Source organism: Chroicocephalus ridibundus, chromosome 8 (assembly GCF_963924245.1).
Source record: "Chroicocephalus ridibundus chromosome 8, bChrRid1.1, whole genome shotgun sequence".
In the NCBI taxonomy this organism is placed as follows: Eukaryota; Metazoa; Chordata; class Aves; order Charadriiformes; family Laridae; genus Chroicocephalus; species Chroicocephalus ridibundus.
This window is the reverse complement of record NC_086291.1, coordinates 54,122,857-54,149,610: the sequence shown is the minus strand read 5'-3', so window position 1 is coordinate 54,149,610 and position 26,754 is coordinate 54,122,857. Positions and strand designations below refer to the sequence as shown.

General features: G+C 38.5%; 1 protein-coding gene across 8 annotated transcripts in view; it reads left to right on the top strand.

The window, feature by feature from the left end:
• Positions 1-26,754, top strand: part of SDK1 (sidekick cell adhesion molecule 1) — a 411,549-nt gene that overhangs the window by 118,743 nt on the left and 266,052 nt on the right. For all 8 annotated transcript variants that reach the window (XM_063343255.1, XM_063343252.1, XM_063343253.1 and 5 more), the window contains exons 3-5: positions 54-213; positions 5,894-6,000; positions 10,761-10,908. In XM_063343255.1, coding sequence (XP_063199325.1) covers positions 54-213; positions 5,894-6,000; positions 10,761-10,908 — 415 coding nt within the window. The remainder of the gene's footprint in view (positions 1-53; positions 214-5,893; positions 6,001-10,760; positions 10,909-26,754) is intronic.

Below are 26,754 nucleotides of genomic sequence, written 5' to 3'. Positions count from 1 at the left end.
TATACTGCACTCACTTAAATAGCTTACAGAACTGTTTTCTCTCTGTTTTTCAGATGATGTTGCACCATACTTCAAGACTGAACCAGGCTTGCCCCAGACACACTTGGAAGGAAACCGGCTCGTCCTTACTTGCCTTGCCGAAGGCAGCTGGCCCTTGGAATTTAAGTGGTTACGGAATGACAGTGAAATAACCGCCTACTCCAGTGAATATAAGTAAATAAAAGCTATATAATAGCCTTCTCTAAGTGTAATTGCAAAAAACTGATCAAAACAAGACACCACCACTCCCAAATCCCCAATACCTCAAACCAGCTTTGTAGATACCGATACCTTGACAATGTTTTTCATCATGAAAAACACTGGGTTTTGTAAACATATAAGATCTCTCTGAGACAATCTCCTTTGCTAAAAAAGATACGTCACACTTCAAAACAAGGGTCCTAACATACAATTTTAAGTACCAACAACGCTTTTTGCTGGAGGTGTAGGCTTACATGTATTTGTAATAAATAGCAGGCATATTCCTTAATTAAATCTTACATACCGTGTGCTGCTCATCCTTGAGCAAAGCTAAGCTCAATGGGACTATGCTTTTCAATAAGAGCTAGAAGAACATGGTCTATCTTAAATTGCATATGAAACTTTTGGTTCCATTTCTGAGAATGCAAAAATTAACCTTATAGTTTAACGAACTGGTCTATGATTACACATTTTGCTCCCAGGACCTCACTGACTCCCTCCCCCTTCCTCAGGACATCCCGTCAAGCAAGAGAAAAACCAGACTCTGGCTAATCAGAGCTGCGTTTCTGCCAATAGGCAGCAGGTGGCTGGGCAAATACCAGTGTAAAACAGCCAAGTTTTGGTTGCTTTTCTTTAACGGGAGCATTAACTGGGTCTCCCCCTGTGCAATTCACAATTTTAATAACCTTATAGAAATTCAGTATTTATGCAACTTATTTGTTGCTTTCAGATGTTGTTGAAATTACCTAGGGAATTCAGAAGTTGTAAGGGGTGGGTATGTGACAGACAGAGCCCTTGTCTAACACTTCTATCTTTGGCAAACCACGCTAAATACTGCACTTTTGAAATTACATTGCTTAAGGTAGGGAAAAGTTGTGCTCCATCGCTACAGACAGAAATTACAATATAGATTAGTATGAAAATGCAGATAATGATATCAAGTTCTGTATTGTTACACAAGAGAATCCATAATTATTTTCTCAAAGATTTTCAAAATTGTCACCTAACGTTATTTCTACTTTTGATATTATTTACGTTTACCAGAGCAGCAGGGAAAAAAGTTCCTTAAATAATGGTTTAAAATTTTTTGGGTCATTTAGCACATAAAGTATTTGGCAACTATGTTTCCAACCAAACGTATAGTTCTATGTGAACTTTCCTAGAAATTCAAGACTTGATTTACATGAGACCACTTAGTCCTGAGTAATTGCATCTATTAATGGTTGCTGTTTTCAAGCCTTGAGATACACTGATACCTCAAAATGAGCCATACAGACATATAGAAGAGATTTGTGAATACTTTCTAGAAAATAAAAAATCTTTAATAGCACTATTAGTCACAGAGGGTTTGAGCGTCACTTTGTCTAAATGCCGCTTGTTTTGATCAACAACAGCAGAGTTTGTTGCAGTTTCCTGGCAGAAGGAGCTGACAACAGCTCTTAACCGCGTACAGTGCTGAGAAAGAAAGACAAAGAAAAGAAATGCTGTGGGAGGACAAAATACTTGAACAAAAAGCGAAGGTTAGAACTCAAGCTTTGTAGATGTGCTACTCGCTGAGAGACTTACATTTCAGGATACTAGGAGAAACCTGAATAAGAACGTGTGGCATTTTGAAGCTAAGATTAAAATGCCATGGTATTTCTTAAATAAGTGCACAGACATGCAAAATTGTAATTGTACCGTGTGTTGTGGGATAAGTTAGAATCGGTGTATTGGAACACCTTTCCCAAGCTGTGTGTAGATGTTTCCCTATACAGGACCTTATTTCTTATCATTGGATTTAGTTTAATCAATGTAGGGTCATGATACAAATGTATTTATTAATTTTACATTTTTTATATTGTTCTTGTTTCTATTTTTAACTAAAACATCTGCTGCAGAGGTGATTAAGAAGACGGGAAACTACTGGTTAATAACAATAAAATAACATTGATAGAAAATATTAATTTAGAAGTTGCAGTCCTAGTACTGCTACTATTCCACAGTCAGAGATAAGCCAAACGGGATTTCGATTCTATAGAAATGCAAAGCTTTAAGCTTCCAAAAAGGATTATATGGCATAGGTACATTAGGATGAATGAAAGCAAGGAAAATATATGCTTAGACAGAAAAATTCCAGTTGCAAAATTTAAACTTTGACCCCATAATAGTTTGCTCTGCAGTTCTCTTGGGTAAATATTCTGTTTAAATGCATGAATCTTTCCTGTGTAAGTGACTTCTGCTGCAATTTGAATCATCAATCAAAGGTTTTTGGCAATTACTATTACTTGGTGTGTCTCAGTTAAAGCAATGTCTATATTGTAACAGGCTGAAAATATTCAAAGCTTATTATAACACACCGAGTGAGTAAAGAACTAATTGGAGTCTTTGAATTTTGACATTGGTGACCCTGAATGAACAGCTTTTCTTTGTATAACGATGCTGATTATGTGCACAGCCTGGCTTTTATAGTGACTGTGCATACACTAGTTTGTATTAAGAATTTATGAAACAGCCTTATAAATTCTTTGTGATCTGAGATACAGGTAATGAAAACAAATCAATATTGCTGACTGCAGTAGCAATTTCGGTTATGTCTATAACTTAAGAGTCTTTAAAGTTCAGGCAGTCGCGTTTTTTCCTTTTTTTTTTCTTCTTTCTTTTCTTTTGAATTAAGGTCTGGACCAGGTGTGGCTTCCATATTTGCTTTTGTGGCCTGAAGATATTAATTTATTTGAATTTAAGAAACTAAGGTTATGTCTAAGCAGCAGAACACATTTTAATTTTATTCTGTATAAAATAAAGTTGTATCGGTTGATGTGTTAAGTCCCCTGTTAACAAGTTTGAATAGATAATAAGTGATATGACTCTCTAACAAAATATGTCTGGTTTTAATTCTGTCTTCACAATTATGACTATTAAGAACCTGTAGCCTATAGGTTCCCTTTTCATTCTTAAAGCATTTAAAATTAAAATGAGAGTGTAAATTTGAAATTAGGAATGAAATATTGGGAAGCTTTAAGAAAGCATTTACCAGCATTTCCCCTTAGGTGTTTAATACCACTGCATCCTTACGCTCAAACTCATTGCAGTCCTGGTCATGGAGCTTCTTGTGCCCTGCAAGACTCCCCATGAAGGTTTCTTTTATGTCACTTTACATCTTTCTGTAGAAACTTTCTAAACAGCCAGTTTCTGGCTGGCTGTACCCAGAGAAACTGTCTGGTCTGACTTTCTAAAGTACGTGCACAGATCCCCAGAAACCTCAAATAGCCTCCTGGCACCTCTACAAGGGGAAGATCTTCTGCCTTGAAAGTTAGAGTGTAGACAAAATTAAAGCAAAACTATGTCTTGTCTCTGTAAAAAAAAATGTATTAAGGTTTGATATAAATTCATTCCATGGAAGAAAAATCTTAATTTGAATTTAGAAATTACTATTTGTATCCTTTCTTGCCCATCCAAAAATAAATAGAATGGTGAAAGCATAGGACAAAAAGCAGTATTTTGACTGGTATGTCAATAGAAAAGTATATTTAAAAAAATAATCAGGCATACCAGGTGCATAAAGACTGTTTAAAATTGCAAAGACAGAATTAGAAATTCCATTAATATCTATTTATCTCTTGCCCAGCTTTATAATTTTCAAGTTAGTCTCAAATAAGGTAGATGTATGTTCTATCCCTCTTTTTTATTTTTGTTATTTAATTCTTCTAATTTTGCTTTCCTTAACTGCACATTGTTACCCTGTAGGTCCCCTGAGAATCCAGCTGCTCAGTAGGTTTGGGCTCTCTTGGAATTTCCAAGGTAGATGGGATTTTCACTGTAAGCTTTTAAAAGGTTTTCATTTCTTCAGGCAACATATTAAGAATCTTTCCTGCTGAAACATTAATAAGTCAGAAAAGAAAACCAAAGTAGGACACTTCTGATCTAATTGATTTGTTTTGTCCTAGTGGCAGAAAAACTAACTCTGCATTGCTCTCCTAGCACAGATGAATACCAAAGAAAGAAGCCTTTAATTTTGGCTCTACTTAATAGAGAAGCAGAGGAAAAAATGTTAGTCAAGTACAATACTAAATCTTTATGGGAGGACGAAAAGCTTGCTAAGCTATAAACTATTTGGTGAAATGAACTGTAAAAATGAATTGTCGATATTTATTTGTCAGAATCTTTAAATTTTTTTTTTTTTTTTTTTTTGGTAATGATGTTTTGCAACAATCATCTGCCTGGCAGAGAAGGAAATTATTCTGTAAGGAACTAGAGAACCCTTATGTCCTATTGATTTCTATCTCATGCTTTGTATTTTCACCTATTTTCTCCCTCTATTTCCTATGGCACCCTCACCAGGCAAGAGGCAACCGGGCTAATTCAGAGTTATATACTCACTGGCCAGCAAGTATTTGCGTGCTGATCGTTGGGTTTACCGTAACTCCCAAACAGAGCACAGTTTTGAGTCTTCCTTATCTTCCCAGTACAAATTGTCATAATCCCTGGAGAAAATTTGCCCGTTGCTCCAAAGGAGGTCAGGAAGAGTCAGCTTCGGCCCCACGCAGTCAGGCAGCACCATCGCCTGCAACCGGTGTACGGAGGAGCCGGTCTCTCCTGGGAGACACAGCAGATTGCGAAAATTTGTCCCTGGTGTTGGGCTCTGTTCTAATTCACTGTTTTAAGTTGTCTGACCTATTTGCTATAGTGTATTTGATTGTAATTATAATGCAGTGATTAGAGTCTTCATTTATCACTTAAACTAGATTTCTTCTACCTCCTTTGTTTTCATGCTGTCTGATCCTGCTCAGATATTAAGCTCTGCATGTGGGTGTGTATAGTATGTGTGAGTATGAGAAGAGATGCTTTCTTCAGTGGAATTAAATTTTGGAGATTAAAATTCAGCAGTATTATTTTTCCTTATCTTTTCATAAAGACTTTCATTAATCCTACCATAATATCTCTGGAAGGTGACCGGGGGAATATGCGCTTTGATTAATGTTTGTTTAATGCAGGATTATCTATAGTATTCGTGTGTTTTATTCCCATTAAAACTGTGCCTATCAGCTCATTTTCATGTTGATTAATCAGATATAGTTGAATGAGGAAGGTGAGCATTAGTGGACTAAGTGACTTTTTAAGTATAGTGAAGGACAGAACAAGTACAACGTCCAGTGCCCTGTGTCTGTTCCAGTATTATTCTGAGTTACCGCGGTCACACGGTGTAGGAAACATCAGTTTGTCATTGGAGAGCTTTGATGTTTCTTGCGAGTCTTCCTAATGCCTCCAGTTAGATTGTAGTCGTCTCGAGCCACCTCTGGTCAAAATACCAGGTGTCTTTCCCTTGTGAATGAGGGCAGATATAACTAAGGAAAACATTTAAGTCTGTATTTAAAGAGATTTTGTGGAGAACTAATTAGTAATTACCAAATGTAGATATCAAGACTGAAAAATATTTTATGCATTTCAAGTATTTTTTTTCTTCTCTATAGTGCAGACAATATTGTAGTCAAAGACCAGAGATTATATGAGAATGCTGTTTGTAAGAAAAAATACAATACAATAATACAAAAATACAATAAGCATTTTGAGACGATGTGTAAAATATTGGAGGAGAAATAAGAAATGCCATATAAAGGAGCATTGATCTGCCTTTAGGAAGAAGTGGCCTATAATTCTGCATTTTGCTTTATAGGTACATCATCCCAGCTCTGCAGAGGTCTGATGCTGGCTTTTATCAATGTGTCGTGCGGAACAGGATGGGAGCATTGCTGCAAAGAAGATCTGAAATTCAAGTAGCATGTATGTATGAAGGGAAGTTATTCTGTGATTCGTTAGCTAATCGATTCTTTTTGTGGGTAAAAGAGCAACATACCAATAATATTTGCTAGTCTGAAAAGTTATCAGATGTTATTTTAATACGTTTTAAAATTATTGCATCACAAGACGTTTTCCCACTTCCTCTAGTCTTCTGGGAAACAGTTCAAAGCTGTCCAACGTTCAGTCCTTAGAGCAAGCTTTGAGCCGTTCGGAGCCAGCAAACTGGGATCATCTGGAGATAGCTGTAGCATGAGAAAACTATTATACCTTTTCCTGAATACGCAGGGATTAAAAAAGGCCATATAGCGCAAAATAAACAATCAATCAAACCAAAGCGCAAAAGCCCAGAGGACAGCAGAGGATATCTGAAAGCAAACCCTACGGTGGAGATAGCTCAGATCTCAGGTCATAATTCTTGCGATACAAAAGAAGCAGTTGTTTCCCAGTAAAAACCTTGCTAACGGAACTTTAAAAGTCTGTCTTCAACACCTTTCAGAAACAAATCCTCCAATGTTTGGACGTCCTTAGTTTGTACTATGTAGATTTTTCAGAGTTGTCCCATAATTTGGTGTGTAACTTCCATTTGGAAATGTTAAATTGATTTTCTCAGCAGTTAGTGCTAGCTAAAGTGACCTAAGAAATGACCGCATACTCTAATTTTCTTCATTTTCAGTTAACATATAGAAAATATAATCCAAATAACTTGTTTGGAAATAATAATAAAATTAGGCCTTATTCTTTTGTCAAAATAAAAACATAAAATTAAAAAAAAAAGACAGATTTGTGTACTGCATGTAAGCAATCCGATACATAGATCAAATTTCTCTTCCTCAGGGTCAATAACTGGAAATTCAGTAGTCGTAAATGTCACTTGATAAGTGGAATTTAGATAAATTGAATTATTTATTACAAACCCAATTCCAAGTAACTGAATCAAGTTAATCACTATGTAATGAGGGAAATTACATGGGATTTCCTGTGGTTTTTTTTTTTAGAAAAAAGACAGTTGCAAATAATACTGTGTAAGTTTTAGTACCATGTTCACCACTTCACTGTATTACAGTAAATTATGTTACTACATCTGTGCTGTCAGTCGTATCAGCAATTTGAAGTTTGATCTCTCAGTGGTACTGTTTCACAGATGCTGGGAGCTAATGTAAAAATCCACCGCTGCTAAAATGGGGTTTTTCTTTCCTGCCTTCTACCAGCCCTTATGTCCCTGCTGTTTTCTCCTCCTAGCGATGCTGTGCTCATGCTGACGCATGTCAGACCCTTGCAAGTGCCCTTCTGGCTATTATCCTTCTATTTTAGTGAATTTTATCAGGTCACAGAGGATCTAGTGAAACTGGTGCGAGTGAGAGTAACTGAGTGGGGTGGGGGACCTCCAGCCAAGCGAGCAGGGGAAGGTGGAGCAGGGGAAGGGGAGGGGAAGATGAGCCAGCGGCGTGCCCAGGTGGCCAAGAAGGCCGGGAGCATCCTGGCCTGTATCAGGAACAGTGTGGCCAGCAGGACTAGGGACGTGATCGTCCCCTTGAACTCAGCACTGGTGAGGCCCCACCTCAAGTGCTGTGTCCAGTTTTGGGCCGCTCACCACAAGAAGGACACTGAGGTGCTGGAGCGTGTCCAGAGAAGGGCAACGGAGCTGGTGAGGGGTCTGGAGCACAAGTCCTGTGAGGAGCGGCTGAGGGAGCTGGGGGTGTTCAGCTGGAGAAAAGGGGGCTGAGGGGAGACCTTCTCGCCCTCTACAGCTCCCTGAAAGGAGGGGGCAGCCAGGGGGGGTCGGTCTCTGCTCCCAAGGAACAGGCCATGGGACAAGAGGAAATGGCCTCAAGTAGCACCAGGGGAAGGTTTAGGATGGATATTAGGAACAAATTTTTACACTCAAAGGGTTATTAAGCATTGGAACAGGCTGCCCAGGGAAGTGGAGGAGTCACCATCCCTGGAGGTTTTTAAAAGACGGGTAGACATAGTGCTTAGAGGTACGGTTTAGTGATGGTGTTTGTCAGAGTTAGGTTGATGGTTGGACTAGGAGATCTGAAAGGTCCCTTCCAACCTGGGCAATTCTATGAGTCTATGATTCTCCTGCAGCAGTGAGCCGTTAGATGAGCCTAGATGCCTCCGGAGTTCCATCTACAGGTGTGGTCTCAGGGGACAAAGGCTTTGGTAGCAGTACTGGGGAAACATACCCATTTTCTCCTCCATCCCACTAATCGTTCCCCGGCTTGTACTGCAATGTAGCACTCTGTCCCTTTAGGCACCACAGAAAAACTTGTTTGTGCAGCTGTAGACTGGGAAACTTCTCCAACACTTAAAAAAAAAGCAACAATTATTTTGTAGGGTTTGTTAAAGTAGTTCTTTCCCCCCGTCTGATCCCCCGTGCAGCTGTACAGGCTGCTGTACTGGCGCAGCGGAGGCAGCAATTCCTGAGAAGTACTTCTGGGAGCCATGGAGAGAAGGATGCGCAGGAACACTTTACCTTGATGCTGCTGCTGCTAAAGAATTTTGACTCCTGAAAAGACAGCTTTATTCCCCTCTGAACGAGGGAAACATTTGCAGTGAAGTGCTTTGTTTCTCCAGGCTTTTTTGTGTGTGTGTTTGGTTTTTCTTGAGAGAGAAAGCAGTGTAATTATTTAATTTTTTTCGGTTAAATTGTTTTTCCCCCCATTTAATTTGTAGTTCTGCATTGCTGAATAAGTCCAAAAGCTATCTCAAGACTCCTCTGTCTGAATTAAGCAGTTTGTTTATTTGTTTGTTAGTTTATTTATTTATTTTCACTGATAAAGATATCGAGACAAAGCGAAGCAGTTCTTACATAGACTTGGGAAACTTTTGGTACTGAACCTATAGTGACCTATGTGGCTTCTCTAGTGAAACTTCTCGGTCAGACTTGCACTTTATTCCCACAGAAAAAAGTGTTCTACAACTTTGAAATACTTTCTTTCTCCTCTCCCCAGGGTGGCTACCGATGCCCTGTGATTGTTTTCTGTATTTTTGATCTAAATTAATTGATTTAAGCTGTGTGGACATAAAGAAGTACCTGATATTTTACCATAGTTTATTTTTGATTATTCTTGAAAACGTATTGGAAAGCAGCATTCCAAGGGGTTACTAAAGTCGCCTTATCCAGTCATCAGGAGTTAGGGGGAACTGAATGTAGACGTTTAACTCAGAAGGGTTCACAGGAAATGAACTATTTTTGCCACTGGATAGCGGCTGCTTCCCAGGACGCTTAAACTCAAGATCTCTAGTGAAAAACTGAAAGGCACAATTAGAGTGGGCTTTGAGAAAGATCTGAGGTATTTTCCATGTCCAAGATCTCTGAAGTAGCAGGGAACTGCTTAAATAATGTAAAAAATGTTCTCAACACATGCTAACGTATTACTTAACTTAATGGGAACAGATATTTGTGAGAAAACTGCTGAGTAAATCTTAATTACAGAATGGGCTTAAAAACTCTCGGATTGTGAAGACTAAAATAATCATATGACAGTGAAGTTAATTAGATCCACCTACGCGGTTTGAAACTTCTTTCAAGTAGATGATCTGATTACAGATGTAAGAAATACGGAGCAACAGAGGAAGTACAATGCTGATTATGTCTGAATAAATAACTTGAAAATCACAAAGATGATTAAAGCTTCTTTAAAATACCATGTGTTTTTAATTTCTGCTCTTGTTCTGTCTCTTCTCATCTCCTGCCATCCCCAGACCTGACAGTAGTCTTCTGTGTTTCAGTGTGCTTTGCATCCCTCTCTGCAGCACAGAACTTGTGAAGAACCCTGTGCCCTGTGGTCTTTAAAAATAAAAAATGGGGGAATTCAGTGTCAGAAGCCAGAATAGTTCTCTGTGTGTGTCGGTTTCTTGGTTTAAAGCAAATTAACATGCATGCAAGTTCTTTGGAGGGTGAATAAGTAGGAATGGTAGGAATGTTTATTTTATTGGTAGGAAAGTGATACAAAATGCAAAAGAAAAATGAGAAGAAAATGTTAAACGTTTACTGAAATTTTTAGAAGGACTCCATAGATATGTAAACTTGTCTATGAAATAAAACCTTCAGCGACGGAGGTTCTGCAACTGGAGGTTTCTTTCTTCCATTAAAATTTTTGTTAGAAGCTGATGCTTTTGTAAATGTCAGAGATCTAGATGCGCTACTGAAATCGTAGTATAGTGCCAGGAGGACTAACAGCTACCAGCACGACTCCAGCCTTGTTATTTTGAGAGCCATTTGGTTTACTTGCGTAGATCTGACTGGACATTGGTTTGACTGCAAGTGATACAGCTGCTTGTCTATTTGTGTAGCTATGGACAAAGGATATAAAAAAATTGGTGACCAAAAAATTGATAAAATTATATACAGCATTTGCATTCCTTTGCATTGCACAGGAATTTCTTTTATATTGTGCGAGGATTTATTTAAAAAAAACAACAAACAAACACAAAACCAAACACTAAACCTCAATTAAAATGTCATTTTCAGCTAAAACCAGACTCAGTTATTGCAAAGGAACGCTGAGGCCACGCAGTACTGCTGACCGATGCACTTCTTGTGTGCACCAGCAGCACTTGGCTTTGCCTTATGCCTTACTGCTCATAGAAATCTGTATTAATCAACACTGTCTCATGATCCATAGTGTCATATTGACTAATTATAGCAACGCCAATGACTATCGTAAAACACAGTTGTTTTTTGGGGGAGAGAGACAAGAACTTCCAGGACTCTTAGTATCATTTTTTCTTTGCAGACATGGGAAATTTCATGGACACAAACCAGAGAAAAACAGTGACTCAAGGACAAGCTGCAGTTCTGAACTTCCTCCACATACTCAGCTACCCAAGACCACAAGTGACATGGTTTAGAGACGGGCACAAGATTATACCAAGCAGCAGAATGTAAGTCAATTCAAAGCTCAAAATACCCCCACCCTAAAATATGATTAATTACATTTGATAACGCAACTTACATTTTAAGTACACTAATTAAGGTTTAAAGAGAATAAAGTAGCCTTGTTCATACTAAGTTTGTGATAAATGACTATTTTAAGACCATCTCTGAACTTCCTAAGCAGTTTGACAAAATAATTCATGTGATTTTAATGGTCCTGGTGCAGCATAAGGGAGTAGATACACAGAATGTCTGCACTTCCTTCACGCTATTCATTTTCGTGATACGTTTTGGAAAAGTAAATGCTCATCTCTCAATTACGTTTACTTGAGTGGACTAACTAAATGAATACTGAGATTTTTCTTTTTTAATATATGAGTCTGATTTTTTTTTACGTGGATTTATGCTTAATATTATTTTCCCCACGATAAAATTCTAGATATTGCTTATTTTTTCCTTATCTTTTTAGCCTGCAATGACAGTTTTATTTCTTTTTGACTAATTAGCTGCTCACCCACTAATGGCACAGTACTTGCACTTTGATTAGTTATTATCTCAAGGTGTGCTCATTTATCCTTTCCTGAAACAGCTATGAAGCCATCCTGTGTTTTTACCTGCACAGATTTATTTAGAGACTGAAGGGGTTAGCTGTAATATTAAGAAATGTAGATAAAATCTTTTTCTACTTGCCTAATTTATGAGGAAACTATTGAAATGCCAAGAATGTTGGTGGTTATTTTTATCTGCATATTATATTTTCATGTGTTCAAAGGGATAGATGTGCTTGCAACTGATGGTAATGGGATATTGCTAAGTTCCAGAAGGATGGGGAGTCTTAAGAGGGAAAGAAAGGGAAAACTCTTCTTGGATTTTAATTTTATTCATCTGTACTGTACGTTTTACTGCTGCTTATGTGCATTTTTTAAACCTGAAAGCTAGTATTACAGGCTTTTTGAAACTGTTAAAATTAGTATTGCAGGGATGTGAAGCAAATATGTAATAATTTATGAATAATTTAATAGTAATTTGATGGGAAACAAGCTGGAAGATGAAACAATGGGTTTCTGGGCAATCTCTTGAAGAGGGCTAAGTGACAAATCCTGAGTTATTAGCCATTAAGAATCTACTTTCTCCACTCCTGCCACATTACAAATTTTCTTTTGTCAGTGCTGAGAATACACAAATCAAAAATTTGCAGATGGTAAAAAAGCCTTGTTATCCAGGTATCAGACACTTTCTTGGGAACGGCTACTGGGGAACAGAACAGAGTGACCTAGGCAAGCATGCAATGGCTGAAAATGACATTTATGTGAGTTCTCTTACAGTTTGGGAAAGCTGCAAATGTATCTTTAATATAAAATCCTAATATTCATATGTTATGCTTTATCTTGTTGGGAATGCTGGGGTAAAATCACTTGTAATTCATAGCTCTTACAAATGGGAACATTGTAAAACTCTGTTCTATGGTAGGGGTCAAATATACCTAAAGTTTTCCACATATGTTTTATTTCTCTGGTCACAAATTTTGTCTGAAAGGAATTTGAGGATATTTGTCTGGCCTGCGTAGGAATTTCTGAACACTTAGGCAGTAGAAGTACACATGCTGAAAGCCTGCACCTCCTTGGAAGTTTGATATATATCGAGTAGTGAGGCTGATAAGTTCAGGAAGTGACAGGTTTATGGTACGCACACCAATCATCAGTGCAGAAGGTCTGCTGCTCCCTCCAAGTATTGGAAAAACCATATAGCATCCACTCACATAATGCTGCCCGTGAAATTCAGGAAGCAAATATGGCAGCCCTAAAAATCCAGGAAACCTGAGACAAGGAGAGGGTGCCTATAAAACTGTGAGAAGTGTAAAAATATCTTACGGGAACTCCGTTTCTTATCTGTGGAGCAATTTGTGCATTTAACACCATGTTTTCAGTACACAAAGAGGTGTCTCAATTTAACTGATCAGTTTAGCACCTGATCCAGTTAGACTGATGCATCGATCTGACCGGATAACCTGCTAAACTGGTCAGTTAAATTGATACAACCACCTTGTATGGATGCTCTTTAAACTGATTAAAAGTACCTTATATTGCTAAATCAATATAAAGCTTTTTTAATCCTCTTAAACAAGCTTACAATGATTTGGCCAAATCAATCAGCTAGCCTGTCAGCTCTAATAATGATTTCAAAGTGTGACATCGCTGCAGTGTATGCAGACTGGGGAAATCAGCGGTGCTACAAATGAGGCCAGCAGTGGTGGTTATGGTACCAATAACTTCTCATCAGTGCCTCTTGAATACAGACAAAGTTGGCATTGCCCCATATTTTATCTGCAGCAATCTTTAAGAGAACAATTCATTTAAATAGTTGGTCAAGTTAACTCTTACTCGTGCAAAAGCCTTAATGTTTGGGTCGGAAGGGACCTTCAAAGGCCATCCAGTCCAACCCCCTGCCGTGAGCAGGGACATCTTCAACTAGATCAGGTTGCTCAGAGCCCCGTCCAACCTGACCTGGAACATTTCCAGGGATGGGGCAGCCACAGCTTCCCTGGGCAACCTGGGCCAGGGGCTCACCACCCTCAGCATAAAAAATTTCTTCCTGAGATCTAATCTCAGTCTTCCCTCTTCCAGTTTGAAGCCATTACCCCTCGTACTCTGGCTCCCCTTCCTGATCCAGAGTCCCTCCCCAGCTTTCCTGGAGCCCCTTTAGGGACTGGAAGGGACTGGAAGGTCTCCCTGGAGCCTTCTCTTCTCCAGGCTGAACCCCCCCAGCTCTCTCAGCCTGTCCTCACAGCAGAGGGGCTCCAGCCCTCCCAGCATCTCGGTGGCCTCCTCTGGCCCCGCTCCAGCAGGTCCATGTCTTTCTGATGTTGGGGGCCCCAGAGCTGGAGGCAGCGCTGCAGGGGGCTCTCACCAGGGTGGATATTCCTGAATCCCGATGACCAGGTGTAACAAACCTGTAACTTCCGCTTTCCCTTACTGATCATTGCACTGAATAAGGTCAGTTTTTTAGGCTGGGAAGAAAAAAAAAAAAGATTCAGTGGGTAGTTTAGGTTTCACCTTTTTTTAAGTCAGAATGGTAATCCTGCTCTGTGAGTGCGCATGGCTGTGATATTTTCTAAGAGAAAGTTTCCTTTGAGACATAGGTAATTTTTTTCAAACTGCATATTCTGTTTAATTTAACTTGTAGTGCAACTCATGGTGGAATTTTTGCAGCAAATAACTATGTATTAATTCCCATTTTAGTGGTGTTGGTGCCATAATATTTTGTTAAAGCCCCCAGATAAAAACAAGAATAGCATGACAAGTTCTTCCTAAATGAATGGGCATGTAATGTCAACAAATCCCTGTATAATGTATGAATGTGGAGCAAATGGCCTGCATATACTCATGGGGTTGTTGCCATAGTTTATGACTTAAGGCAACTAACAAATCTGCAGCAGAGCTAGTGTGACATGATGGTGTGTATTTAAAAATTTAAGTCTCAAAATTCCCCCCCTGCTTAGTACAGTGTGCATTTATATTCATTTTGGCTTTTGTGCATTATCTGTCACCGAAGCCTCAGCTTGATATTTTCAAGGGCTGTTTCTAGAGCATGGGGAGGAAGCTGTGCACATGCTAGAAAAGTATGAAGTGGAGAATCAGAAAAGACCAACAGAGAGAAGATCAACAGCAAGAGAAAATAAGTAAGGAGAGGAACTAGGGTTTGGGATCTTTTTTATTATCATCTTACATGAAAATTTCCCAAGAAGTTTTAGAAAAGGCTTCACGTCACACCGAGACAGATTAATGTTTTCCAAATAGACCAGTAGACTAATGTGGAATTGCAATTGCACTGTTATCCAGGGTCTTGACTGATGGGACGATTTTGCCTGTTTCTCTTCACATCTTACAGAAAACAATAGCCTCTCTAAAGGGAACTGCATCAAAAGAAATTGCTACTCTGAGATGTCAGGTCTTTGGCTCGCCTTGCCTGGGTGTACTTCATCAGGCTTAAAAGCAGAGCGCATTTAACTTTCTTTACACGAGGCATGTACAGTACCTTGAAGAGGCACAAAGGATGGTAGCACTGTCAAGGTCTACAATTGCCTTTCAGTTGTGGTATTGAGAAATTAAATTCTTAGTACTCTTGGAGGATTTTTTTACCTTTTTCAAAGTGAAGGACTTTTTCACTGAAAAGGTTCACTCTAGCCATCAATTCATTTATTGTTGGTTTCTTCTTTAAGAAGAAAACTTCTACTATGGAGACATTATTACTGTCTTCATTAACTTTCTTACAGTGAAACTATTTTTTTCCGCTAGTAAGCTGCAGTTAGATGAATATTAACTCAGGTCTTATGTTAGTGGAATTATGTCTGCCACAAAATAGGAAAGTTAATCTTTGGCGTATAAAGGCATTTCTGGGTGTCCCTTTCAGCTGGGTGGACATTTTGTCGCTTAGTTCACTGTTAATGAACCAAAACACTTTACAAATGCACTTCATCCCACCAGACAGGGAAGATGAATTGCCTTGCATTTAGGTATACATGAGTTTAATATCTATTTTTTGCAGTAAGAGTGATTCATTTTGCATTTGAATGTGTGTGGTCATTACTAACTCTTGTAGAGACTAAACGTGCTGACAGATCCTGGAATCAAAGTCCGTTAGGCACAAACTACTGTCAAATACGACCTGCTGGGGTTTTGAACACTCACAATACCTTGCAAATAAGCAAAGCTGGTGCAGATTTACAAGTCATTTGTTAAGTAAAATTTTAAATATATTAATGACAGTCTCAAAAAAAAAAAAAGTAGCTGTGGCTAAATAGGCTTTAAAAGATGAGAAAAATTAAAGTATCTAAGAATAATATGTCAGATTTGGGGCTGACGTTAACATTAGATTAGGTTTTGCCTTGATGATAGCAGCTCACTTAACGTGCCATGTATACATTTATCACTTTAAAACAAACACCGCTTCATTTTCTACCAGCCGTTCTAGTGACAGCAATGCATTTCTCTGCAAATACTAGCCCGTCGTACAACTTACGTTAGTTGCACATAATTACTTTTCACATACACAGGCTAATACTTTAATTAAAACGGTGATGATTAGCATTACTGAACAATAAATTCAGAGACTGTCAACTCTGCAGCGTATTAGCTGAGCGATACTTTAAAAAAAAAAAGTTTGCAGATCTCTTAAGTCTGCTAACTTTATAAAGTGGAGTGACACCTCTCAGCAGGAAGAGACGTGACAAAAAATCTATAAGCTCTTTTTATCTGTCTGTAGCTTTTACAGGCTCCATCTTAATTTTAAAGTCAGTACCTGAAAAAGAAGAATATTTTGTAGAATTAAATTATTTCCTTAAACTGAAAGTCATTAATATCCTGTTATTCATTTATTTAACCAAACTTCTCCATTGAGTAATTTCAATTTGAAGGAGCAGGCGGCACTAGGAATCATCTTACGTGAAATTTTACTGTTATCCCCAAGGCCCCTGTGCGTATGAAAGACTGTAGGGAAATCTCCCATCATCTCTTCAAGTGCTCAGTTTGAGCAGTCCTGGATGCTGTCAGCGGCCTGTTTTGAATGTTATTGTCTACTGTGTTCAGCAGAGGGAAACGTTAACACCTCAGGGTAAGCAAATCCCAGGATTATTTTCGAAAGCTGTTTGTCATGTCTAGCTTCAGCCTCACTGTTTTTCTCTCTGCTCATAATTTGTTTGCCACAGGTTTTAAACATACGTTTCAAAGATGAATTTATTCAGACATCTTAACTTTTCGGGTGCAATCTCGTGTGTTGGTTTAGATGAAGGGGGAGGGAGGCGGAGTCGTATTTGGGGACCACGTAGGAGCAACACAGCCCGTCACAGGGTGGAAGAGGGACAGCAGAAAAAACCTGCTGCCAAAGAACACGCCTTTTATCGAGGCTCATTTGGAAGAGGATTCCTCCCAAAAGAGGTGCTCCGACCGATGAGACGCGAGGCACATTTTGGGATTTGACCAATATGTTTCATTACAAATTTGGACCACAAACCACAGAGGGTTTTTTAATATATATATATATATTTTTTATAAGCCAGGGGAAGAAGTTGCTGCCATTATGCTAGCACTGTAAAATCCATATGTTTTGATAGAAAAAGAGTGGACGCATGGAACTACTGTTGTGTTTTAATGGGCCTCAGCTGCTCACAGTATCTTTCAGCACAATCTTCAACAGCTGTAAATTTCAATAAAATTTTAAAGATCACCATCTAACAGGAAAATCTGACTGTTGGATATTGTTTTTCCTAAGATGATCACATTTAAAGAACAAAATCATTTTATGTGCCACTACCTTTATTAATCATAGATTTGGAATTTGTAAAACAAAGGGAATGGAAGTGTCACTGGAAGGAAACCTTTTCGTGCTAAGTATGATTTAGTTATCACAGCTTGCAGTAGAAATTGATTTATGAGCTTGTTGCTTTCTGGGGACAAATGTACTTTAAGAGAGAAAATATGGACTACAAAAAGTGTTATTAGCATTACTCTTTGAAAGTGAACTTACACCATTTTTTAAAAATCATCTCCAATTTAGAGGTGGGTAAATACGAGGACTCCTTGTCGTCGTACTTTTGGGCGCACTTCTTGCATCTGCTGCATTTCCTCGTCAGAACTAATTATGATATTAGGGACAAATCATTAACAAAATCCTTAAACAACTAACGTGCTTTTCTGAAAACACTTTTTTCTGTGCATCTTTGAAATACTCTGTCTACAAATGGAAATATTTCAATATGCAGCCAAGATAAGACTATTTAAAAGCATAGCGGTCATTCTTAAGAGCAAATATGCAAAAGAAAACTATTGCTTTATGCTCAACAAGTGACAGTTGTTCACAAATCCCTGGGGAAAAAATACCTCCTATGACACCTCACATATCTCTGTTTTTATGGAAATAGATACAAAATCCTTGTGACTTATCAAATATAGCAGAAGATAATGTCTTACGTTTACCAATTAACTTTTATTAATCAAAACTGAATGAAGTAAAATGTATCTGTCAGTACTTCTGGCTGTATACTACAAAGGATTATTAATTTTCTTTCTATGCAGAAATGGACAAATGCTGTCTTTCCTCATGATTCTAGTGGATTTTTAGATGATGTGCAAAGGTGTTAAGACATATAAGTTTGTAATTTTATAATACAGATTTATGCAGAGTAATTTAAAAAGCCTACCATTTTGTCAGATTCAGTTTCCTATTGAAAACTGTTGTGTGATTCAGGAAGAAAAAAAACCCACAGAACTTTGCGCTCTGGGGATGTATTGTGGCTTTTGTGGTTGATTTGCATCAAGTCTACTTTGTTAACAGTATTCAACTTGAATTTAAAGAATTTGGTACATGGAAGCAAATGCGAAGCAGACCTTACATTAATTAATGTTGCAGAGAAAGGAGGAAGCTGGCAGCCTGCCTATGGCTTATCTCTGATCCGTAGTTGTGAGTGGAATCTTTAGCTGGTTTGTATTTGGCCTTCATCTAACAGATTCCAAATGAATTTAAATGAATTGTAAATGCCCTGTCTGGGGTTCCGTGGGTCTATCTGATCTGTATGGGAGGGGTGGTTTTTGGAACTGCTGAAACTCTGTGAAGGCATCTTGTAATTAGAAGTGAGAAAAAGCAGGCAAACTCTGCCAATGTTCATATGAAATCTATTTGTCTGCTGCGTGTTAACACTACCTTTTATTTCTTAATATATGCCTCTGGCTATTTTTATATAATACACAAATCTGTTGTTTTACATGTCAGGACCGATTCCAGACATAGACAAACAAGGCGTCTGTTTACTGGGGTGACCACAGCCACCACTTGCTCGGCTTTATTCTCCTTGCTTTTCCCTCCTAACTCCTGTCACTAAAGCAGGGAAAGCGTAAAAGAGATCAACCTACTTTTCATCATAGCAGTGGCCAGTGGAAAGGATAAGAAAGGGAAATGCTGGAGGAAATCCATGCCTCTCCTTCCCTTCCACCTGGCTGGTACATGCTGTCAGCACAGAAATGAAGAAAACCATAGTTGGGTTAGGACAGGTGCACGTGTGAAGTCTGCGGATACCGGTGGGAGGTGGATTGTGTTGTTCAACCCTGATGGAGGAAAGGAAAGGCACAGAGAGGAAGTTAGAAGATGGCATGGCCTGGAGAAATGGTCACAAACCCCAGGAGGAGGAGAGGGTGGATGAGGAGGAATTGGGAAGACTGTGATGTGGGAGTGGTGGTTTTCCGCCTCCACTCACACGGCAGTGCCAGTGTCCTGAGAGCGTGGCCTGTGCTCGTGCCACTGTCTTATTGTGAAGCCCCATCGCAACAAAAGCCAGCCTCCCCAAAAGAGGGAGGCTGGAGGCCCCAGAATCTGACTGACTCTCTCAATCCAAACTCCCACCACAACCCCCCATATTGCCACTGATCCCCCCCAGACATACGTCCCCTCTGAACCTACCCTCCAGTCACTGGAAAACTGAACATTGCCACATTTTGTCTTTGTTTGTAGTGGCTTATTTGTAGGATTGGAACCTAATGTGTAATTGACAAATAAATTCATAGCTCAAAAGGCAGAAGTATCATCCAGCAATTTCTAGCTTGTATGTTCCTGGCTACTTGAATTCTCAAAATACAGGTGTAAAGGAGACCTTATTTAGGAAAAGCACTTGAAAGCTTTGAAGCTAAGATCTGTGCAACAACATTTTATGTATTTTTCTCCAAAACCTCAAAGGCTGTTCACTTTTTAAAATAGAGTTTTGCTAGCTTTTGCTCAATGATTTTTCAAGAAACTGCATTTGCAGTTGTCATTCAGCAACTGATACCATTTGCGAGAATTTTAACAGCTCCGTTGCTGTCTGCCAGCTGCCATGTGTTCTTTTCCTACTCCCAGCATAATACCTCTTCACTGGAAGAAGAGTGCAATACTTTCATAATAATCACCAGTTCAAATCACTGATTATTTTAAAACATCAAATTTCATTTTTGGCAATCCATCATCTGTTTCCATGGGAACTGAAATCGGCCTGAGCAGCGACAAGAAGCAGAGTTTATTGGGATACTTATAAATTTCAATGGCTGTTGTTAGACAGCTGCATTTTCTGTTTACCCAACAGATACTGCAGCGACAACCTCCTAATACACTTCTAAAATTCTATGTACATTTAATTTTAATTTATTTATATTTTTATTCACATTTTTCACAAGTTAGCAGAAATGTTATGATCAAGGAGAGCGAAAATGTCAATAATCTCCAATATATGCAGCCAATATGGGATGTTTCCATGAAGTGTCCTTACTACTTTTTTAACTGGGACTGTGATAAGGAAGAATGGAAAAATGCCCTGCCTTGAGGGGGCAAATGGTTTGTGGAGGCTCCCGCTTTTAAGGGTGTCAGGTATCGTATTGTCCCTTGGTAATCTTATCCCAGAGTTTCTGCTTGCCAAAATCTTATTTCCTCACCAACTGTGTCTGTCCCAAATCTGAAGTGTGTGGAGGTTAGTGGAAGTGCCTCAAAAATTCTCAGTTCTTCCTTCTGCGTGACCCGAGCCTAGGTCATGTAATCCACTGTTGCGATATTTATCACAAACCCACTTTCTAAACTAAATATCTGCCCTCACATCTTGTGTCGGCTTGTTTATCAGTATTTTATTCACGTTTAGCACAACTGTGAAGAAATCAAGCTGTATTTTCAAAGAGATGGACTTGTCTGCATAGATACGTGTAGCAAAAACCCTCCTGCAAAGAGGGGGGTGATAAATACCTGGTAAGTGGCAGCTAAGGGTGCAGAGAATATTGTGCAACCACTTGGCTGGGTCCTAGATCTGGCATTGAATGGACCCAACTATGGTTTCAACAGCATTATCTGAAGAATAAATGAATTTATTTTCAAGAAACCTTTTAGGAGACGCAGTGAAAATACCTTGAAGAAATCTTGTAAATAGGCCTTTGTTGTATGTTGATGATTTTAAAATTCCAGTACAAGAAATAAGCTAATATGTCACTGATAATTTAATAAAAACAGGGAGTTATCAAGATCTTCTTGTTTCAGTGAAATAAAGAGAAGTGGCGGTTTAATATTTTAATGCCTGATAGCTTCTAATCCATAGCTGTCAGTGTTAATTTCACTACATAAAAAACTTTATGGTACTGAAGGTTCACTAATCAAGATTCATAAAGGTACAATTTCAGCTGTCATCCTCTTGTCTCTTTGGGAAGCCACTTTTATTCGGGAAACAATTCCAGAATGGAAAAAAATACCAAGCATGAAGTTGAAAAACTAGTGGGTAAAATATACCTTGCTTTCTCTTATGAAACCTATAGAGGAAATACTGGATGAATAAAGGTTCTGAATGTAATTTCAGATGTTTTTAATTATTTAAGCAAAACTATTTCATTGGTAGGAAAATCTCTGATTGAGGAACACCTTTTAGAATTCTCTTTTTCTCGCTGGGAGATAGTAATGAATTATGGGGTCTCTGAGACTGCTGTCATCTGCTCTGAAGCCTGCTGCACCCAACGGGGTATTCACTTAATCTGTTCTAATATATTCTGTGACTGGTAGGTGTGAATTTTAATCATTTCTATAGTAAAATGTGCATGATCATCAAATGCGGTACTTACTTTTTTGTTCTTTTGATGGGTTTGTATTAGCACACACAGATTGTTTTACACCAGAAGCAAAGGGGACACATTGTATTTGCTGCACTTTGTTTCCTATATAACTTGTGTAATATAAAGAGCATATACGTGATGTAAAATGCTCAGACAGTAGGACAACAGATCTAAGTTACCCAGCCAGATGACAGATGATCTGCTAATAGTTTAAATTTAATTCCCTAATACTTCATTTATGCCTCTGAAATAACATAATCATAAAACCTTCCTTTGTATAACATCAAAGTACTTGCCAAAGGTTTGCATTTTCTACTCGCATGCAGACCTTCAAAAAAAAAAGCCCATTGGGTCTTTACTCACATGCAAATGTTGGATATCTTCTTTTATTAAACTGCAAAAGGGATTTACCAGAATTATGAAAAGGACTCTGAGCTTGTGCTTTATAAATGCTAATATAAAATCTAGTATTTTAATAAGGTTTTTAAATTTACATTTTTAAGTGTAGTGCATTGGGTGAGCTTTGAAGGTGCACCCTCTTCCTTTGACATTTACTTTCTCTTCCAACAGTTACTCCTTTAATATAGTCACACTTAAGAAGCTCTTTGTACTTTAATCTTTTAACTATTATAGATTATTTTACCCTGTGTTATGCTAGCCAGAAAGCGGAGGGGAAGGTATTCCGGGTAGAGGCATGGAGAGGCTGGAGCATGTTTGGGTGGGGAAACAACAGTCTTTAGAGCAGGAAAGGTTTGCCTCCCCAGCCTGTGTTGTGATAGCAACGAGCAACCCGTGATAGCAACGAGGGGCCCCTTGGCAGCGTCCGGGGTGAGCGAAGGGCCCAGGTCTTCCGTGTCAGTCTCACTTCAGTGGCATCAGTGGCATTTTAACTTAAGTAATTGTAGTGAGAAGAATCAGTGGCAATATAACTGAAGGGAGTAAAAATGGAAACCTTTCTAGAATAGCTCAAAATAGAACAAACCAGAAGAGAAGATTTAGTTGCCTACTCATTTATATCAGAATTGTTCTAGGTCATTTTGGCACATGAATGGCTTATGCTGCTCTTTCCAAAAGCCCAAGTTAATGCTTGTTTTTCCTTTCAGCCTTCTTCATTCACTTGTCATGAGTAGATAAATACTGCTCTGTGCTTTGCAATTTTGCCATATCACAATTTAATCATTCAACAGCAGCCAATTATAGAAACATCAGGATTGTCCAGAACTAACTCTGCCAAACTCTGAATCGACCATTTATATGTAATGTTTATTTTTATCTCATTCAAAATTCGATTCAATCTCATTATTTTGCATCTTATTCTATGAGAATGCAGTTTTCTTAATACCAGCTTATTAGAGTTTTTGAAAGTTCTAATGTAGAACCATTGTACGTCATCCATTGTAGTGGATGAAGTTTTCCTTCATCTGCTCTTTTGTTGATACAACTTAGCAAAATTAGTAAGGGTATTGTATAAGTTCATTTCATTTTTTAATTATCGTGAAAACTCAGATTCTCAGGGAAAATTTTGCGGTATTCTTGGCAGGCTTGGGCACTGAATGAGCCCTTGAGTCATTTTGCTTACTGTACTGCAGGCGTGATCCCTGCATAGTGTTTTCATGGAAGAGTGCTAAACCGTTTACTTCTCTTCAAGCATGGGATGAACTTACTGCATTTATTTGCATAAATATTTGTAGGATCTGATCTCCGTTTGAAGATTTAAAAAACATATTTTAGTTAAGCATTGTTTAATTGAATCAACAGTTTTTGCAAAATAACCTCATTCCTACATGCAACATTTGAAAAAGTTGCTAAGTAGTAAAGAAAAGCAACACAGCTGGATTTTAAAGGCGTTTACAACACAATCACTTGACTGTACTCTTACTGGTACATTATAAATTTAGAAGGTCTTTTACCTTTTTACAAATCTCTCAACTTCCCTTCAAGGTTACAAGATAAAAATAATTGTGTTACAAATATCAACTGCTTAAAACTGAAATTAGATTTATACTTTCGTAAAATTCAGGCCACTGCTTCTACATCAAGAAGTCTTATTTCTGTAATGACTTCTGTGTAGAGTGGTCAAAGATTTGTGAGACTGGAACCACGTACCTGTGTTTTCCAGGTAACGTTTTGAACTAAATGTTGTAATGAACAAACTATTTTCCTATTCAGAATACCGAGCAGGAGTGAACTGCATCACTGGAAATCTCTACTCTGATTTCCTTTATTTATAATGTAGACACCTGCCCATTAGTGTTGTAAATAGTGAAGATAGTATTAGATGCCCTAAATAAGGACAAAAAATATCATAATGCCATTACAGATATCTATTTGCATATACTCATATAGAATGGTCAAATATAATTGGTCAAATCTGTACGGGATACAGATAATCCAGAGAATGACAAGGAAAATGTCCTAATATTTTTAGAATACGGAAAGACAATTGTGCCACTTCTTGTACTTTGTGCATCTTAGTTATCTTCCTGGCAACTGGAACAGAATTTGCAGGCATTTGCGACCGCATTAGCAAAGCTTTATGGAACACGGTGTTCGAATCATGAAAGACATAAAGAAAATATCTGGAGCTTGGGTTTTGGTTTTGTTTGGGTTTTTCTTTACCATTAGTTGTATCAGTGATATGTTCAGTCAATTTACATAAATGTTTGTTTGTGTGTTTGCACTCAAGCTTTGGAATATTGCAGCTCCTGGAAGATTTTCAAATCAAATGCTCTAGGGGCAGGTAACCACCTCTTTTTCCTTTGGTTCATTCTGTGTTACTGTTAACACTTATCTTTATGAAAGCTAAAATAATGGTAAAGGTAATGAAATCTCACGCTTCAGGGCATATGCTAATACCTACAAATCTATTTCACGTTTTGTGAGATTAATTAGTTAATATGCATACAGCATTTAGAACACGAGTAATTTTAAAGTTATGCCAAGAATTGCTACAGACTGATCGTCTGTGGAACTCAAGAGTTAATTTCCTCTGTATACACTCCAGAAATTAAGAGCTGATTTTTTTAATCATCTATATTTTTTACTGACAAATCATTTGTCCCGAAAGAGTAACCTATGCTTCACTTACTATATTTAAAAACCAAATAGTCCTGGTTACTTTGCTCATCATGGCACAACTTGAAGTTCCGTGCTGGCAGTGTCCACCTGAGATGATGGCCTTCTGGTGGTCTCTAGGAAGCACCTTAAATGCTTTATATTCATATTTCACCTGCACACTACACACTAGGAACCTTCACGCAGTAGTCTAGACCTCGGACTCGGGCCCTTCAGTGGGTTTTCTTGCAAGGGAGCGCTTGTATCCATCAAGAGATCCAAAGTGGTTTAAGATGAACGCTGTGAAATTTCCAGAGCCTGGAAAAAGGGATTGGTGTTTGAAAGATGAGAATTGAAGCTGGAATATATATGCAGAATAAAAAAAGTGGGTGTTTACAGGGAAAGGTTGGAGTGGTTATGGTAGATCGGTGGTAGGAAGTCAAAGCCAACCAGTTTTCACTTGGTGCTCGTTCAGTGGAAAAAGGCTGTTCTCAATGCACTAGTAAATAAAGACAGAACAAGAAAAAATGCATTGAAAAACTCATTAACCTTTACTGAAATTAGAGGAAGGGTGGGATGTTTTAACTGATCACTTTAGTTTTTCCTCCTCAGAAGGTGCATATAACTTAGCTTTGTAAATCAATCTGTGTGGATTTGCACTGGAAAAAACACATTCATAGGAAATTTGCCCACCGTTTTATTTTTGATTGGTAAATAGTTCAAAATTAAATTTCTAATTGCGAATTGGCATCAAGTTTAAGTATGTTGAAACAAGCATTTCTCTACAAAGCTTGTTTTCACTGAGACTGAAATGGCTGATACTTGCCTTGCACGTTGTGCTGGTTTGTTTTATTATTTTTCCTGGAACTGTGTTTGCTGTCATTCGCAAACAAGAGAGATCAGTCTGTTATTTACTGAGGCTGAGTGAAAACACAGCATATTATCCAGTTAGAAGACACAGTACACAGAGTAAGCAGATCAGGAAAATGTATTTCAATGCCAGCTTCATTAAGTCGATAATCATCTCAATATATTCCCTTACAACTTCACCAATTAGTAGCCATAGTTTTCTTTTCGTGATTATCTTTAATCAATGGTAGAAAAAAATCCACAAAAAAAATTCTATGGCAATTGGAAGCTTCCAGAAAAATGTTCTCACATGTGGAGCGTTGAAGCAGTAAGAGGCACAGGACCAAAATTTGCTCGTTAGTTCTGGATTCTAAAGGGTGGGATTCAGGACAGGTGGTATAACAGCAGCTCACCTCCAAGGAATCACACCTGAATTTCTGTCAAAAACCGTATGTTTATTTGGAATATAATGTTGTCTCCTCAACAGTAGGACATGGCCACGTGCAGAGACTTTGGTGGCCCAATTGGACTGGTGTCAGAGTTTAGTATTCCGCGACTGTGCTTATCTCCCCTGGCAAGACCATGAAGAATTGCTTCTGTTCTTGAAAAGCAGTTAGTGTGTTATTGACTTTGCTCACACGCTAACTTTTATGCTGGGGTTTCATTTTTGGCTTCTGCCATTTTAGTCTAAGTTTCTGAAGGCATTTTTTATTAAGCTTCTTCAGAATTTTCAAAAATAGATTTAAAAAAACCCAATAAATCTATGATTTAGAGAATTTGTGATTAAATAATACCATAGCGAGATCTCCATGGAAGAAATACCCCCTTGTGAAGTCCCCCTGAAGTGGAGTACAGTGACAGAGACCTGCAGCTGGCTCTCACCTCTACCGATCTCCTCCATGCCTCCTACAGATGCTCATGGACCAGCCGTTCCCTTGTCGTACCCAGCCCGCGGGCGCGGGGCTGCAGCGGCTCTGGCAGGTCTGTGGCTGTACTGGGTAGACCACTTGATCGAATGGTGTCCTCCTCTGCAGGAAGAAACTTGTCTTGGGCTTAAGGAATTTAAATAGATGAAGTGTCCAGAAAGGAAGGGAACAGGCAGTGCCAACATTGCAGTGCTATTGTTCTAACCTGGGTGTCAGTTATCACGATAAATTGATGGGATGTTACGTTAAATATTTTTATTTCCCCACCACCCCCCTTTTTGTTCCTTTCAGGAACTGTTTTCCATAGTGCTCATGAATCTTGGTTAGAGATCCCTTGGTGTTCAGAGAAGCATTCCTGCCAGGAGTCTTCTAATGGGAAACCCGGACTGTGATACACATGCCCACGCTCGGTGTTTAAGGCAAG